Genomic DNA, 14,327 nt, shown 5'->3' on the forward strand with positions numbered 1-14,327 from the left:
CCAGGCTCAGCCAAGTTTCCAGGGCGGTGGCTGCACAGTGCCTGTACCCCGTGAGTTGGAGATGACTTTGCAAATGTAAAAAGCTTTTCTCAGCATCCCAAGGAAATGCAGCATATTGACAAAATGATCCCCAAAGTTGGCAGATGAATCATCTCAGCCTTTTGTTGAAGTCTACCCTCCAGTTCTGACGCCTGATAGACTGCTGCCTGCCAGACTTAACCTTCCTTCCAGATCCACAGAGAAGGAAGGAGGCAGCCATGAGGAGCAGCTCTCTTCAAAGCCAAAAGGTCCTGCCCTGGGACCAGAATATTTAATTCTACCTTTCAAGTTCTGAGCCAAATTAATTTTGCAGCAGCACGCGGGGGTGCTCAGCAGAATCAAACCTCTTGTCTCTGGATAGTTCACATTCAGAAGTATGAATCTTCTCATACAAGCTCAAAAACACATCAGCTGCTGCTTTCTAGGAAGATTTTGAGCTGGGTTTGGGTCTCTGATGATGAGCAGAAGTCACAAGACCTTGAGAGTTCCTGTTCTCCTGGAAGGAGGTTGGAGTGAGGCCAGTGTTGGCCTTTTCTCCCAAGTAACTAATGACAGCACAAGACCAAATGGCCTCAACCTGCACCAGGGGAAGTTTAGGTTGGGTATTAGGGAAAATTTCTTTGCTGTAAGAATGGTCAGGCTTTGGAACAGGCTGCCCAGGGGGGTGGTGGAGTCACCATCCCTGGAGCTGTTCCAAAATGTGGAGATGAGGCACTCTGGGACATGGTTTAGCAGTCGTGGGTAGAAGGTTGGAGGAGCACAACTACTGCTGAGGCACAGTATCATACCATCACAGAACACCAGGCTGGAAGGGGGCCTCAAGGAACATCTGCTCCAACCTTTCCTGGCCAAAGCCCAGTCTAGACAAGCTGGCCCAGCACCCTGTCCAACTTAAAGTGCCCAGTGTGGGAGACTCCAACCACTCGCCCGGGGGGATGAAGTGTAAAAGAAGGCAGGTGACCTTGTCTCCTTCTCTAGACACTTTCAACACCCATCTGGATGCATTCCTGTGTGGCCTGCCCAAAGGGATCCTGCTTTGTCAGGTGGGTTGGACTTGATGACCTCTAGAGGTCCCTTCCAAGCCCAGTTCTATGATTCTGCAACTCTGTGACCCAGTGACTGCAGCAAGGCAGTGAGGTCACCTGCAGTGCAGATCAGTGGTGGGACATGCCCTGGCAGAAGCAGCAAACAGTTCTCTGCACAGGGATGGAGTGAGAGGCAGTGACAAGAGAATGCAAAAGGAAACCCAGGAAATCAAGCTGCAACTGACTTCCAGAGCTCTCTAGCTCTTTGATCATCCCCTCCCATGTTCTCCCACACACTTGGCAAAAAACACTTGTTAAAAATAAACAACAAAAGCTTTCAGCAAAACTCATTGCTGAGTGGGAAAACAAGCCAGGGCTTCAGAGAACCCTCCTGGCCATGCCATGCAGCTCAGACACACAGAACATCCAACACCTTTCACAGATTCACAGATTGCATCACATTGGAAGGGACCCTCAAGGCTCATTGTGTCCCAAACCCCTGCAACCAACAGGGATACCTCTAGCTAGATCAGGCTGCCCAGGGCCACATCAATTTGACCTTGAATGTCTCCAGGGACAGAGCCTCAACCCCATCCCTGGGCAACCTCTTCCAGTATTTCATCACTCTCATTGTGAAGAACTTCCTCCTGATGTCCAACCCCAATCTCCCCTGCTCCAGTGTCTAACCACTGCCCCTTCACCTATCACCACAAACCCTTCTGAACAGTCCCTCTGCAGCCTTCCTGTAGGTGCCCTTCAGATGTTGAAATGTAGCTCTAAGGTCTCCCCAGAGCCTTCTCTTCTCCAGGCTGAACAGCCCAAACTCTCTCAGCCTGTCTTCACAGGAGAAGTGTTCCAGCCCTCTGATCATCTTTGTGGCTTCCTCTGGACCCACTCCAGGAGGTCCATGTCCCTCTTGTGCTGGGGGCCCTGGAGCTGGACACCGCACACCAAGTGAGATCTTGCCAGAGCAGAGTGGCAGAATCCCCTCTCTCCATCTGCTGGCCAGGCTGCTTTTGGTGCAGCCCAGGATGCCATTTGCCTTCTGGGCTGCAAGTGCCCATTGCTGGCTTGTGTCCAGCTTCTCACCCCCAGGTCTTTTTCTGCAGGGCTGCTCTCAATCTCATCATTGCCCAGCCTGTACTGGCTCGAGGGTTGCCCCAGCCCCAGGTGCAGGACCTTGCACTTGGCCTTAATGAACCTCATGAAGTTCTGACTTCCTGTCCCTCCTCACAGCCTACAAGCCTCTCAGAAATGAGCAAACACTGTGAAGATTTGCCTTGAGATGGTCACAGTTGTGCTGCCAGTTTCAAACACACCTCTTCCACCAGGATGCCAAGAATCCAAGCGATGCCAAATGGCAGCGAGGTCTTGTCCTGAGCAGATTTTTCCTGCCTTTACGTAGCAGCCATCATCAGACAACAAAACCTCAGCTCGTTCCAGCACCCTGATGGTTCCACCAAACCAGGAGGAGACAGCAGCAGATACCCCAGGAAGGAGAGGAGCAAACTCAAGCCTACCTTGCCAAAGCTGCCCTTCCCGATCGCCCGCAGAATCTGGAAGTGGTCAAAGTTCACTACAAGGTAAAGAAAAACAGAATTTTAATTTGTATCACAGGATCACAGGATGTTAGGGGTTGCAAGAGACCTCTGAAGATCATCAAGTCCAACCCCCTTAACAGAGCAGGACCACAGAATCCAGCACAGGTCACACAGGAATGCATCCAGATGGGTCTTCAAAGTCTCCAGAGAAGGAGACTCCACAACCTCTCTGGGCAGCCTGTTCCAGTGCTCTGTGAGCCTCACAGTGAAGAAGTTCCTCCTCATGTTGAGCTGGAACCTCCTGTGCTGGAGTTTCTATCCATTGCCCCCTATCCTATCACAGGGTGCAATTGAGCAGAGCCTGGCCCCTCCCTATTGACCCCCAGCCCTCAGATATTTATAAACATTTATTAAGTCCCCTCTCAGTCTCCTCCTCTCCAGACCAAAAAGCCTCAGGGCTCTCAGCCTCTCCTCACAGGGCAGTGCTCCAGTCCCCTAATCTTGCTGGTAGCTCTGATGGTCAGAGGAGAGCCCTGAAGCCATGTTTGACTGACAGTGGAGAGACCAAAACCACACAGGAAGAGTGGGAGCAAAGAACTCACCATCAATATTCCGAGTCCCACTCCCAGATCTCAAATAACTGCACATCTGTCATCTCTGAGGATGAATCAAGAGCCCACACATGCCCCTGGAGTTCCTATCACCCTTCTGTGCTAGGCTTGTGTCCAAAATATTGTTATTGTCACTTTTAGGGGGGGACATTCGCCACAGGAGGACTGGGAAAACTTTGCCAAATGCAATTGAAAACAGAGTCTGGGCCAGCTCCTGCCACATATCTCCCCACGCTCCCAGTCCATTCCATAAGCAATGCTGAAGAGCAGATGCACCATCCCTGGGGCTCAGAATTCCACTCTCAGCCACTCCTTTGTTACTCAGTGAATCCCACCCCACAGCCAGGTGTCCCAGTGCATTGTCTAAAGAGCTGAGGTACCTGAGGAAGGGTTTCCATCTGGGGTGTCAGGTCCTCTAGCAGATTAGATCAGCAACCTGGACAACCTGGTCTAGTCAAAGATCACAAAATCACAGAGTGGCAGGGGTTGGAAGGGACCTCTGGAGATCATTGAGTCCAACCACCCTGCCAGAACAGGATCACCTAAAGCAGGTCACACAGGAATGCATCCAGGTGGGCCTTGGAAGTCTCCAGAGATGGAGACTCCACCACCTCTCTGGGCAGTCTGTTCAGTGCTTTGCCACCCTCAAAATGAAGAAGTTCCTCCTCTTCTTATGTTCAAGTTTATGCCTGTTACCTCTTGTCCTGTCACTGGGCACCACTGAGAAGAGTCTGGGCCCATCTTTCCAACCACCACCCATTAGATATCTGTAAGCATTAATAGATTCCCCCCAGCTTCCTCTTCTCTAAGCTAAGTGTCCCTGCTCACTATGGGTGGAGGGGTGTTGGACTACATAACTTTTAAAGGTCCCTTCCAACCTAAAGCATTCTATGGGTGCATGAAGGCAGGTGACAGGCACTGGAATGAGAAGAGGATGAGGTGGAGAGGCAGTTAGCAGCTAGAAATTAGCCTGTTCTTTAGTAGACAACTGTAGAAGGGAATTGCCAGTGTGGAGAGTGTGGGGTTTGTTCCAGTGGCTTGGGTCTGTTGTGGATTTAGGATCTGCCATCACCCTGTTCTTCACCCAAGTGGAATCTTAGCAGCTTGTCAGGAAGGGTGAAGACAAAAGCAGACCTTTTATTTTACCATAGTTAAAATCACAGAATTGTCAGGGTTGGAAGGGACCTCAAGGCTCAGCCAGTTCCAACCCCCCTGCCATGGGCAGGGACACCTCACACTACATCAGGTTGCCCAGAGCCACATCCAGCCTGGCTGCAAAAACCTCCAGGGATGAGGCTTCTACCACCTCCCTGGGCAACCTGTGCCAGTGTTTCACCACCCTCATGGGGAAGAATTTCTTCCTAACATCCAATCTGAATCTACCCATTCCTATTTTTGTTCCGTTCCCTCTAGTCCTATCACTTCCTGACACCCTAAAATGTCCAGAAGCAGGTTAGTGATGGAGTTTTGAAGGCTGGAATAGGCCTGCAGGAAGAAGTGTTCAAGAAACATGTGGATGTGGCACCTGGGCACATGGTTTGATGGCCATGGTGGTGCTGGGCTGCGGGTTGGACTCAATGACCTTAGAGGTCTCTTCCAACTGAGACGATTCTGATTCTATGATTCTCTAAGATTCTTCTTGAGACCCAAACCATCAGCACACGCCATGCTGAAGCACTTAGAGCAGCAGATCCCATCCTTTTTCACCTGCAGGCAAACTTCAGTCCCTCAGCCAGGCTCGAAGAGAACACCCAGCTGGAGTGAGCACCTTCAAAGCAGAGCCCTTCCCCAGCAGTCAAAGCCTGTGCAAGCGCTGGCGAGCTGCGAGCGCTCCAGGGGGGCAGCTTCTGACAACTCTTTCTTCTCCTGTTTGGAATCGTGTGGAAAAAGGCAGTGCCTCTGAGAAAACAAACCCCAAAGTGTCATTCCCACGTCTCCATGGCTACAGCTGATCTGGAGAGCCTGCTCCAGGCAGCAGCCAAGAAACAAACCTAGATATGAATATTCACCAGGCCCTCGGACAAGGCGAAGGTGTCACCTCTAATAAATGGGTCTGCAGATGAGAAGTGCAGGAGGTGCTGGGTGACCAGGCACTGGCTAGTTTGCTCAGCTCCAAGATGTTCCTCAGGAATTAGTCAGCAGCCCTATTAGAGAAACACAACCCCCAGCATGTGAGGAGCCAACCATAGTAGCAGTGCCTTGCTTTCTGCACACAACACGCTGGGGTTGCTAAGAAAGGCACCAGATCACTACAGCATCTGTGACTGCCCCTGAAAATAGCAGCCCTGAACCTGCTGCAACATCTCCCAGGGCTCCAGAGACTCCACTCTCCGTGACTGACATCAGAATCATAGAACTACAGAATTGTTTGGGTTGGAAAAGACTTCTAAGATCACTGAGCTCAACCTAACACCACCACGGCTGCTAAACCATGTCCCCAGGAGCCATGTCCACACATCTCTGGAACACCTCCCAGGATGGTGACTCCACCACCTCCCTGGGCAGCCTGTTCCAGAAGGTTGTCTCTCACCCACAGCTCCAGGAGCTGCTTATCTGGGAGGACTGGCAGGAGCCCGAGTCACTGCTGCTGGGGGACACTGGTGACACAAGCTCTGGGTGAGCAGGAGGTGACAGCTGTTGCCTGTTCAGAAGACCAGGCTGACCACCACTGCAACTTCAGCACAGCAGAACTTTGGCAGCTACAGTCTGTAAGGGCAGGAATGGTTCTGGTGTGAGGCTGGGACAGAGGAACTCACGAGAAGGCTTCTGGAAGCCCTCTGTGATGTACAGACATGGCACAAGGACCCACAAGAAGGCTTCTGGAAGCCCTCTGTGATGTACAGACATGGCACAAGGACCCACAAGAAGGCTTCTGGAAGCCCTCTGTGATGTACAGCATGGCACAGGACCCACAGAGGCTTCTGGAAGCCCTCTGTGATGTACAGACATGGCACAAGGACCCACAAGAAGGCTTCTGGAAGCCCTCTGTGATGTACAGACATGGCACAAGGACCCACAAGAAGGCTTCTGGAAGCCCTCTGTGATGTACAGACATGGCACAAGGACTCTGGCTGGTGGTCACCACACAACCCTGACTTGTTGGTCACACCACACCTCAGTGCCATCTGCTATGCTGAAACACCCAAATGGGCATTTTGTTAGCTCACCTCAACTCCTCCAACAGCTCATTATCAATATAGCACCTTCCTGTAAGTGGTACTGCTGGACACCAGATGTTGGTGTTCACCAGGAGACACCAGTGACAAAGTATGAATCACAAACAGACCAACACCATGCCCTGGATCTGCCCAGTATGGAGGGGGTTTGTTCTCCATCCCCAGGAACATGTGCCAAGCAGGATGGCTCAGGCTCTCACGTGCCCATTGGACCTCAGCAAACCTCACGCAGGCTGGCCCAGCCCACTCCACAACAGAGTGCCAGGTGCTGCTCTGGCATCTCTGTAATTAAGATTTCACTTAATTACAAATGTCCTGCAGGATAAAGCAGCCTGGGAGCACAGCTCCTGTTTGCCAGCAAAACAAAGAGAAGGAAGAAAATGTTTCTCTGCTAAAATTGAGGATGAGCATGGCTCCACAGGAGATGGCTGCATGGGAGGTGAAAAATAAAAATCCAAATCCTGTCTTTACTATCTTAAAATTATGAATGTTTTCATTATTTTTGATATTTATCCTGCATTTCACACAGAATCCCAGCATGATGGGGATGGAAGGGACCTTTGGAGATCATCCAGTCCAACCCCCAGCTAAAGCAGGGCACCCACAGCAGCTTGCCCAGGATCACAATGGCCAGGTGGCTTTGGAATCTCTCCAGAGAAGGAGACTCCACAACTTCTCTGGGCAGCCTGCTCCAGGGCTCCAGCACCCTCACACCAAACAAGTTTCTCAACTTCAGATGGAAAAACATTTATTTACAAGTCATGTAAAAGTATGGGGTGATAAAGCTACCACAAAACTTCAGGTATACAGTGGACACCCAGTAATGTTTCCACATCAGGACCTGGCATTGTATTAATCATAGAACAGTTTGGATTCGAAGGGACCTTGAAGATCATCCAGTTCCAACCCTCCTGCCCATAGGCAGGAACACCTTCCCCTAGAGCAGGCTGCTCAGAGCCCCATCCAACCTGGCCTTGAACACCTCCAAGGAAGGGGCATCCACCACCTCCCTGGGCAACCAGTTCCAGTGTCTCCCCACCCTCACTGTAAGGAATTTCTTCCTAATCTCAGTCTAAACCTCCTCTCTCCCAGCTCAAAGCCATTGTCCCTCATCCTATCACTAGAAGCCCTGTAAAAACTCCCTCCCCAGCTGTCTTGGAGCCCCTTTCAGGTGCTGGTTGGCCACTATAAGGTCTAACTGGAGCCAAAAAGGTCTCCCCTTCTGCCAATGTACTTCTGCATGTTGACACAATTAACAGCATTTCTCTGCCCACGACACTGCCACGATGGTGCTGGAGGGAAGCACCACAGGACCTGATGTAGAAACGTGAGGACATGGCCACAGAAACCACAGGTCTGCTGCCACAAAACACCACCACTTTCATCCCACATGAAGGAGAGGCACAGCTGAGACTTAAAAGCCACCACTCAGATGGGTTCCAGCCAGAAAGGCCAGACCATCCTTGCAGACCACAGAATCACTGAATTGTTTCAGTTGGAAGAGACCTCTCAGATCACCAAGTCCAACCATCGACCTAAGACCACTCTGGTCATTAAACCATGTCCCCAGCTGCCACGTCCACTTATTTCTTGCACAGCTGAGCATCCCTGTGAACCATGAGGCAGGGATGGACAGGGATGGTGGCCAGGCTGTACCAGGGTGCCCCACAACACAGGCATGGCCACATGGTTGTGGAAGTCTGAGGGTGAGAAGGAACCACAGTGAGATTAACAGATGCAAGGATTAGGAGATTTAGAGTTCTGGGATGGGGCAGAGCAGGGAGGTACTGAGAGAAGCTGTGAGGGAAGTATAGGCATCACTGCAAACAGAGACCTCCAAAACCTTCCAAAGAAACAGTGAGCCTCCTGAGAAGAGGAGGACAAGGAGGACTCAGAATGAAGAGCTTTAAAACTGGAAGATGAACCCAGTGAACTGAAAAGAGCACAGAATCACAGAATTGTTTTAGTTAGAAGAGACCTTTCAGATCATCAAGTCCAGCTGTTACCCCAGCACTGCCAGGTCACCCCCAAACCATGGCCCTCAGCACCACATCTACACAGCTTCGAAATCCCTTCAGGGATGGGGACTCCACCACTGCCCTGGGCAGCCTGGGCCAGGCCTTCATGACCCAAAAGTGGGGAGGAACTGTGGGGAGAAATGTCCAACCTAAAGCTCCTCTGGTGCAGCCTGAGACCATTTCCTCTTATCCTATTGCTTGTGCCTTGGGACAAGAGACTGACACCCAGCTCACCATAACAGCAGAGCAGGGAGATCAGGATGGAGATTTGTGATTAGGGATGAGGCAAAGCAACTTGAGGGAGAAAAGCAGAAGTATTTGATGAAGAGAGGGAACAAGAAGCAGTCCTCCTAAGCCTGAAACTCATTTTTCTGTCAGGGGAAGGCTCCACATGGTACAGGAATCCACCCCTTTCCTTCCCATCCCTGGCAAAAGCAGGAGCAGCACACTTGGCCTCCAGCACCTCAGGCTGATCTGCTCTGCCTGTTCCCATCCACCCAGAAGATTACATGGGTGGGAAACAATAGAAACACAGCAGGAGATGACTGCCAGGGACCTGCAGTGAGCATTAACTGCCCAGGAAGCCAGAGAGTGCTGGTGGATAATGACAGAAATTAAAGGAGTAGTCCCAGCCCAGGGCTATAATGAGCCCCTGTGGAAGCCAAGAGTTCCAACACACCATTTGGAAGCAGCTCTACAGTTGTATAAAACCAGAGAGTTACTGGATGAGTGAAAGTGAATCTCTGCAGCTCCAGAAGGAATCGATTCAAGAGACAGGGATCTGCCAGAGAGAGTCCACCGAAGGCTACAAGGATGATTGGAGGACTTGAACATCTCTCCTTTTGAAGAAAGACTGAAAGACCTGGGGCTGTTTAGTCTGGAGAAGGCTGAGAAGGGACCTTATTAAAATCTGTAAGTATCTGAGGGGTGGGTGTCAAAAAGAAGGGGCCAGTCTCTTCTTAGTGGTGCCCAGAAACAGGACAGCTGTAAGCTGGAACCCAGAAGTTCCACCTCAGCAGGAGGAGAAACTTCTTTAGTGCAAGGGTGCTGGAGCCCTGGTGCAGGCTACCCAGAGAGGTTGTGGAATCTCCTCCTTGGGAAAGATTCCAAACCCACCTGGATGTGTTCCTGTGTGACCTGCCCTAGGTGATCCTGCTTTGGCAGGGGGGTTGGACTGGATGATCTTCAGAGGTTCCTTCCAACTCCTAACAGTCTATGGTTCTATGAATCAAACACCATACAAAGCCACTGCAAAGCCACCTGAAGAAGCCTGGGTTATTGGTGCTGGGCACAGATGTGTTTGCTTTGGCCAGAAACCATTCCTACTGAGAGCCAAACTACTGCTTACCTTGGCCAGGAGCCCCTACAAAGGAGTGCAGGGCTGATACACTCCATCTGCTTCTCCATCACCAGGAGATAGTGGAGGAAAACATCTCACCTTGTCCCTTGTGCTCTGGCTGCTTCACACAGGCTGTTTCTGTCAGAAACCCCTGTCATTGTGCAGGAGCAACCAGGGAAGCCTCCAGGCTGTTCAGTAACCCTCAGCTGAGCAAGCAGCACAAAATGAGCTCTGGTGATGCTGTCCAAAAGCACCTCTCATGAGGAAAGGCTGAGAGACCTAGGCTGTTTAGCCTGGAGAAGAGGAGGCTAAGAAGGAATCTATCAATGCTTAGGAATATCTAAGGGGTGGGGGCCAGGAAGATGGGGACCAGACTCTTCTCATGGTGCCCAGTGACAGGACAAGAGGTAATGAACATAAGAAGTTCCATCTAAAGATGAGGAGGAACTTCTTTGAGGGTGGCAGAGCATTGAACAGGCTGTCCAGAGAGGCAGTGGAGGCTCCACCTCTGGAGACTTCCAAGGCATGTTCCTGTGTAATCCTGGCCAGGTGGGGGGCTTGGACTCCATCTCCAGAGGTCCCTTCCAACCCCTACAACTCTGTGATTCTGTGTGCTTTCCCCAGGCAGGCTGTTTAGGTAGAACACAGAGCTGTCACTCACAGCTGCCACCCCCCTTAGCTCCAAGGTCAGATGGCGTTTTGGAGGCTGGCTGCAGGAGCACAACCCCCCCTAACACTGGCTGGAACGTCACACCTTGAGTGCTGTGTCCAGGTCTGGGCTCCTCAATTGAAGAAGGACATTGAGAGACTTGAATGTGTCCAGAGAAGGGCAATGAGGCTGGGGAGGGGTCTGGAGCACAGCCCTGTGAGGAGAGGCTGAGGGAGCTGGGGGTGTTCAGCCTGGAGAAGAGGAGGCTCAGGGGAGACCTCATTGCTATCAACTATCTTAAGGGAGGTTGTAGCCAGGAGGGGTTTGGTCTCTTCTCCCAAGCAACCAGCACCAGAACAAGAGGACACAGTCTCAAGCTGTGCCAGGGAAAGTTTAGGCTTGAGGTGAGGACAAAGTTCTTCCCAGAAAGAGTAATTGGCCACTGGAATGTGCTGCCCAGGGAGGTGGTGGAGTCACCATCCCTGGAGGTGTTCCAAAAAAGCTTGGATGTGGCACTTGGAGTCATGGTTTAGTTGTCAGTAGGTGTTAGGTATTAGCTAATAGGTTGGAGTTGATGATCTCTGAGGTCTTTTCCAGCCTGGTTGATTGTGTGATTCTGTCTGGACTGCCCCAAATGAGCAACTGCTGCCCCAAGGCCAACATCAGTGGTGGGTTTGTGCCCCCAGGTGCCCAGCCAGCATGTCCAGAGGGCACTGCCTCCTGCAGCATTCTTTGGTCAGTGGTCTGGTTCCTGGTGGGGTCACCTGCTGAACAGCCTCCAACCAGCTGCAGGGTGGTGGTACTGAAAAATCATTAAGCACAGAAACACAGGAACATTACAGGCTGGGCTGGGAGGGACCTTGGAAGGTCATCTAGCCCAACCCCCCTGCAGCCAGCAGGGACACCTGCAACTAGAGCACAGAATCATAGAACTCTTGAGGCTGGAAGAGATCTCTGAGATGGAGTCCAGCTGCCCCCCTAGAGCTCACAATCCCACCACTGCTGTTAAACCATTGCCACTAAATCATGTCCTCAGCTTCACAACCACAGAGGTTGCTTAGAGCCCTGATCAACCTGGCCTTGAACACCTCCAGGGAGGAGGCATCCACAACCTCCCTGGGCAACCTGTACCAGTGTCTCACCACCCTCACAGTGAAGAATTACCACCTAATACCTAAATCTCCTCCATTTCAGTTTGAAATCATCACCTCTTGTTCCATCACCACACACACCCTGATAAAGTCCCTCCCCAGGTTTCTGATCTGCCCCTTTAAGCACTGCAAGGCCACCAGAAGGTCTCCCTGGAGCCCTCTCTTCTCCAGGGTGAATAACCTCAACTTCCTCAGCCTGTCCTAACAGCAGAGAGGCCCTCTTCATGGCTTCTGCTGGACCTGCTCCAACAGGTCCATGTCTCTCCTGTGCTGGTGATCCCAGAGGTCTATAGGGACAGAGAAAAGCTCCAGGAGCTGCTGCCCAGAGTACAAGCAGCTGTACTCCACCATGGACACAAGTTCACCTCTCCCTGTGAAGAACACGGCAGGCTTTCTGGGGCACAACCATCATGGAAAACTTCACATGCAATTGGAATAAAATCTCCCAAAGAATCAAACTCTTGCACTGAGCCTAAAGTAGAGCAGAGCTGAAGCTGTTTGATCACAGCATGATCTCATCTGGGCTGAAAGCAGTGCTCATTAGAGTGCTACCAGCAACCACAGCCTTCTCATCCCAGCTCCTCTCACAAACCCCAGACCCCTTCCTGGGACTTGTTTCAGCAGCTGATGCTGAGGTGCAGGTCTGGATGGTACAAGGACCCTGCAAGGAAAAGCTGATGTGGCAGAGGAAACAAGTCTCTGCCCTCACAGCACCAAGCCCAGCAGAGCAGCTCCTGGGAGGAAGACTGAGGAGGAATCATGCTCTTGGTGGGACTTCTCACTGCCCAGCCTGGCACCAAGGCTAGAGCAGCAGAGGGCTGCCAGCTCTGGGAGGTGTCTGAGCACTGCTCATAGTCTAGCTTAGCTTTGATGATCCTGGCTTAGGCTGCTTCAAGAGGATGGTGGCCAACAGGTCAAGAAAGATGATTCTTCCCCTTTACTTTGCTCTGGTGAGATCTCACCTCAAATACTGCATCCAGTTCTGGTGTCCCCATCATAAGAAGGACACAGAGCCGATGGAGTGAGTCCAGAGGAGGGCCACAAGGATGATCCAAGGGCTGGAGCAGCTCTGCTATGAGGATAGATTGAAGGAGCTGGGGTTGTTCAGCCTAGGCAAGAGAAGACTCCAGAGGGACCTTATAGCTGCCTTCCAGTACCTGAGGGATCCTACAGGAAGGCTGCAGAGGGACTTTCCATGAAGGTATCTAGCAACAGGACAAGGGGGAATGGTTTGAAGCCGAGGGAGATTAGGTTTAGACTGGATCTTAGGAAGAAGTTCTTCAGTAGGAGGGTGGTGAGAGTCTGGCACAGGTTGCACAGGGAGGTTGTGGCTGCCTCCTCCCTGGGGGTGTTCAAGGCCAGGTTGGATGTGGCCTTGAGCAGCCTGGTCTGCTGGGTGTCCCTGCCTATGGCAGGGGGGTTGGAACTGGATGACCTTAAAGGCCCTTCCACCCCAAACCATTCTATCAATCTAGGAAAACAAATCTAATTAAATCCCAGCTTCAGCTTTCTTCTCAAGCTGGCAGATTGGCCATGTGCTCCAGCCTTTAGCTGCTCTCTTCCTTTTGGTTGCTTTTTTTCTTTCTCCCACTTCTACAGCTGAGGGGAATTAATTTCAAGTAACTGAAATTGATTTATCATAAAAAAAGAAAAAAAAAACCCAAACCCAGCAACAACTAACATCTTTATAGCACATGTTTAGAGCAGCACAACATGAGCAACAACCAGCTGCTAAATGTTAGTTAATGCTTTCACAACATATGTTAGCAGTGCAGAAAGGCTGACTTGAGGTGCTCAGGGCTGAGCTGTGCCTTCCTCAAAGCCAGCAGTGAGCAGAAAGAGTCTCCATAAAGCTCAACAGTTTCAGACAAATTGATTCTAACAGAAAAGGTAAAGCTGGTGGTACCAAAACATTGAATTCATTTGCTTCTGCTGGACACTGACTGTTACAGGGGCTAAACGTCACAGAATCCCAAAATTCCTGCATGGTCAGGGTTGGAACAGACCACTGGAGATCACCTAGTCCAACCCCTGCTAAAGCAGAGAGGTTATGGAGCCTCCTCCTCTGGAGATTCCAACCCCAGCTGGCCATTGTGATCCTGGGCAAGCTGCTGTGGGTGCCCTGCTTTAGCAGGGGGTTGGACTGGATGATCTCCAGAGGTCCCTTCCACCCTCACCATGCTGGGGCTCCGTGAAGGATGGGGACCCTCTGCCAGCCTTGTGCCTGCAGAGCCTGCTGAGAGCAGCTGATGCCAGGAGGTGTAGCTGTGAGCTGTGACTCTGTGAAGAAACTGATTTAATTTTGAGTTTCCTTGATGCAGGACTTTTTACCTCCTTTATGAGGTTGCACTCCTGGCCCCATGGATGCCCAGTTCATCATTTCATGCCCTTAAACACAACTCCAGATAAATACTTTTTACACAGCCAGCAGGAGAGGTTTTATATGGCCACAGCCCATCCAGGGACACCCCCCTGAAGTATTTCCTTCTAACGTCACCTGGGTGCAGCAGCCACCCCAGCAGCCCACCTTGGGTTTTATAGAATCACAGAATCGTTTTGGTTGGAAAACACCTCCAAGGTCATTGAGTCCAGCCATCAACCTTAGAGCAGAGTGTGAGGAGGCTGCTGCCTGGGACACTGACCCAAGCTTTGCTACAAAGGACTTCTTATCCCTAACACCACAAAGAGAATCACAGAATTGTTTTGGTTGGAAAAGTCCTCTAAGATCAAGTCCAACCATCAACCCAACAGCACCATGGCCATTAAACCAAGTCCCAA

At 51.2% G+C, this 14,327-nt stretch overlaps 1 protein-coding gene across 2 annotated transcripts in view; it reads right to left on the minus strand.

Moving 5' to 3' along the window:
* Window positions 1-14,327, minus strand: part of STK32C (serine/threonine kinase 32C) — an 83,959-nt gene that overhangs the window by 34,470 nt on the left and 35,162 nt on the right. Inside the window, exon 2 of one of the 2 annotated variants that reach the window (XM_054382220.1) lies at window positions 2,585-2,640. In XM_054382220.1, coding sequence (XP_054238195.1) covers window positions 2,585-2,640 — 56 coding nt within the window. Of the gene's footprint in view, window positions 1-2,584; window positions 2,641-14,327 lie in introns of those variants that run through there. The other variant, XM_054382221.1, reaches the window with a different exon arrangement.

This window comes from Indicator indicator, chromosome 7, assembly GCF_027791375.1.
Source record: "Indicator indicator isolate 239-I01 chromosome 7, UM_Iind_1.1, whole genome shotgun sequence".
Lineage (NCBI taxonomy): Eukaryota > Metazoa > Chordata > Aves > Piciformes > Indicatoridae > Indicator > Indicator indicator.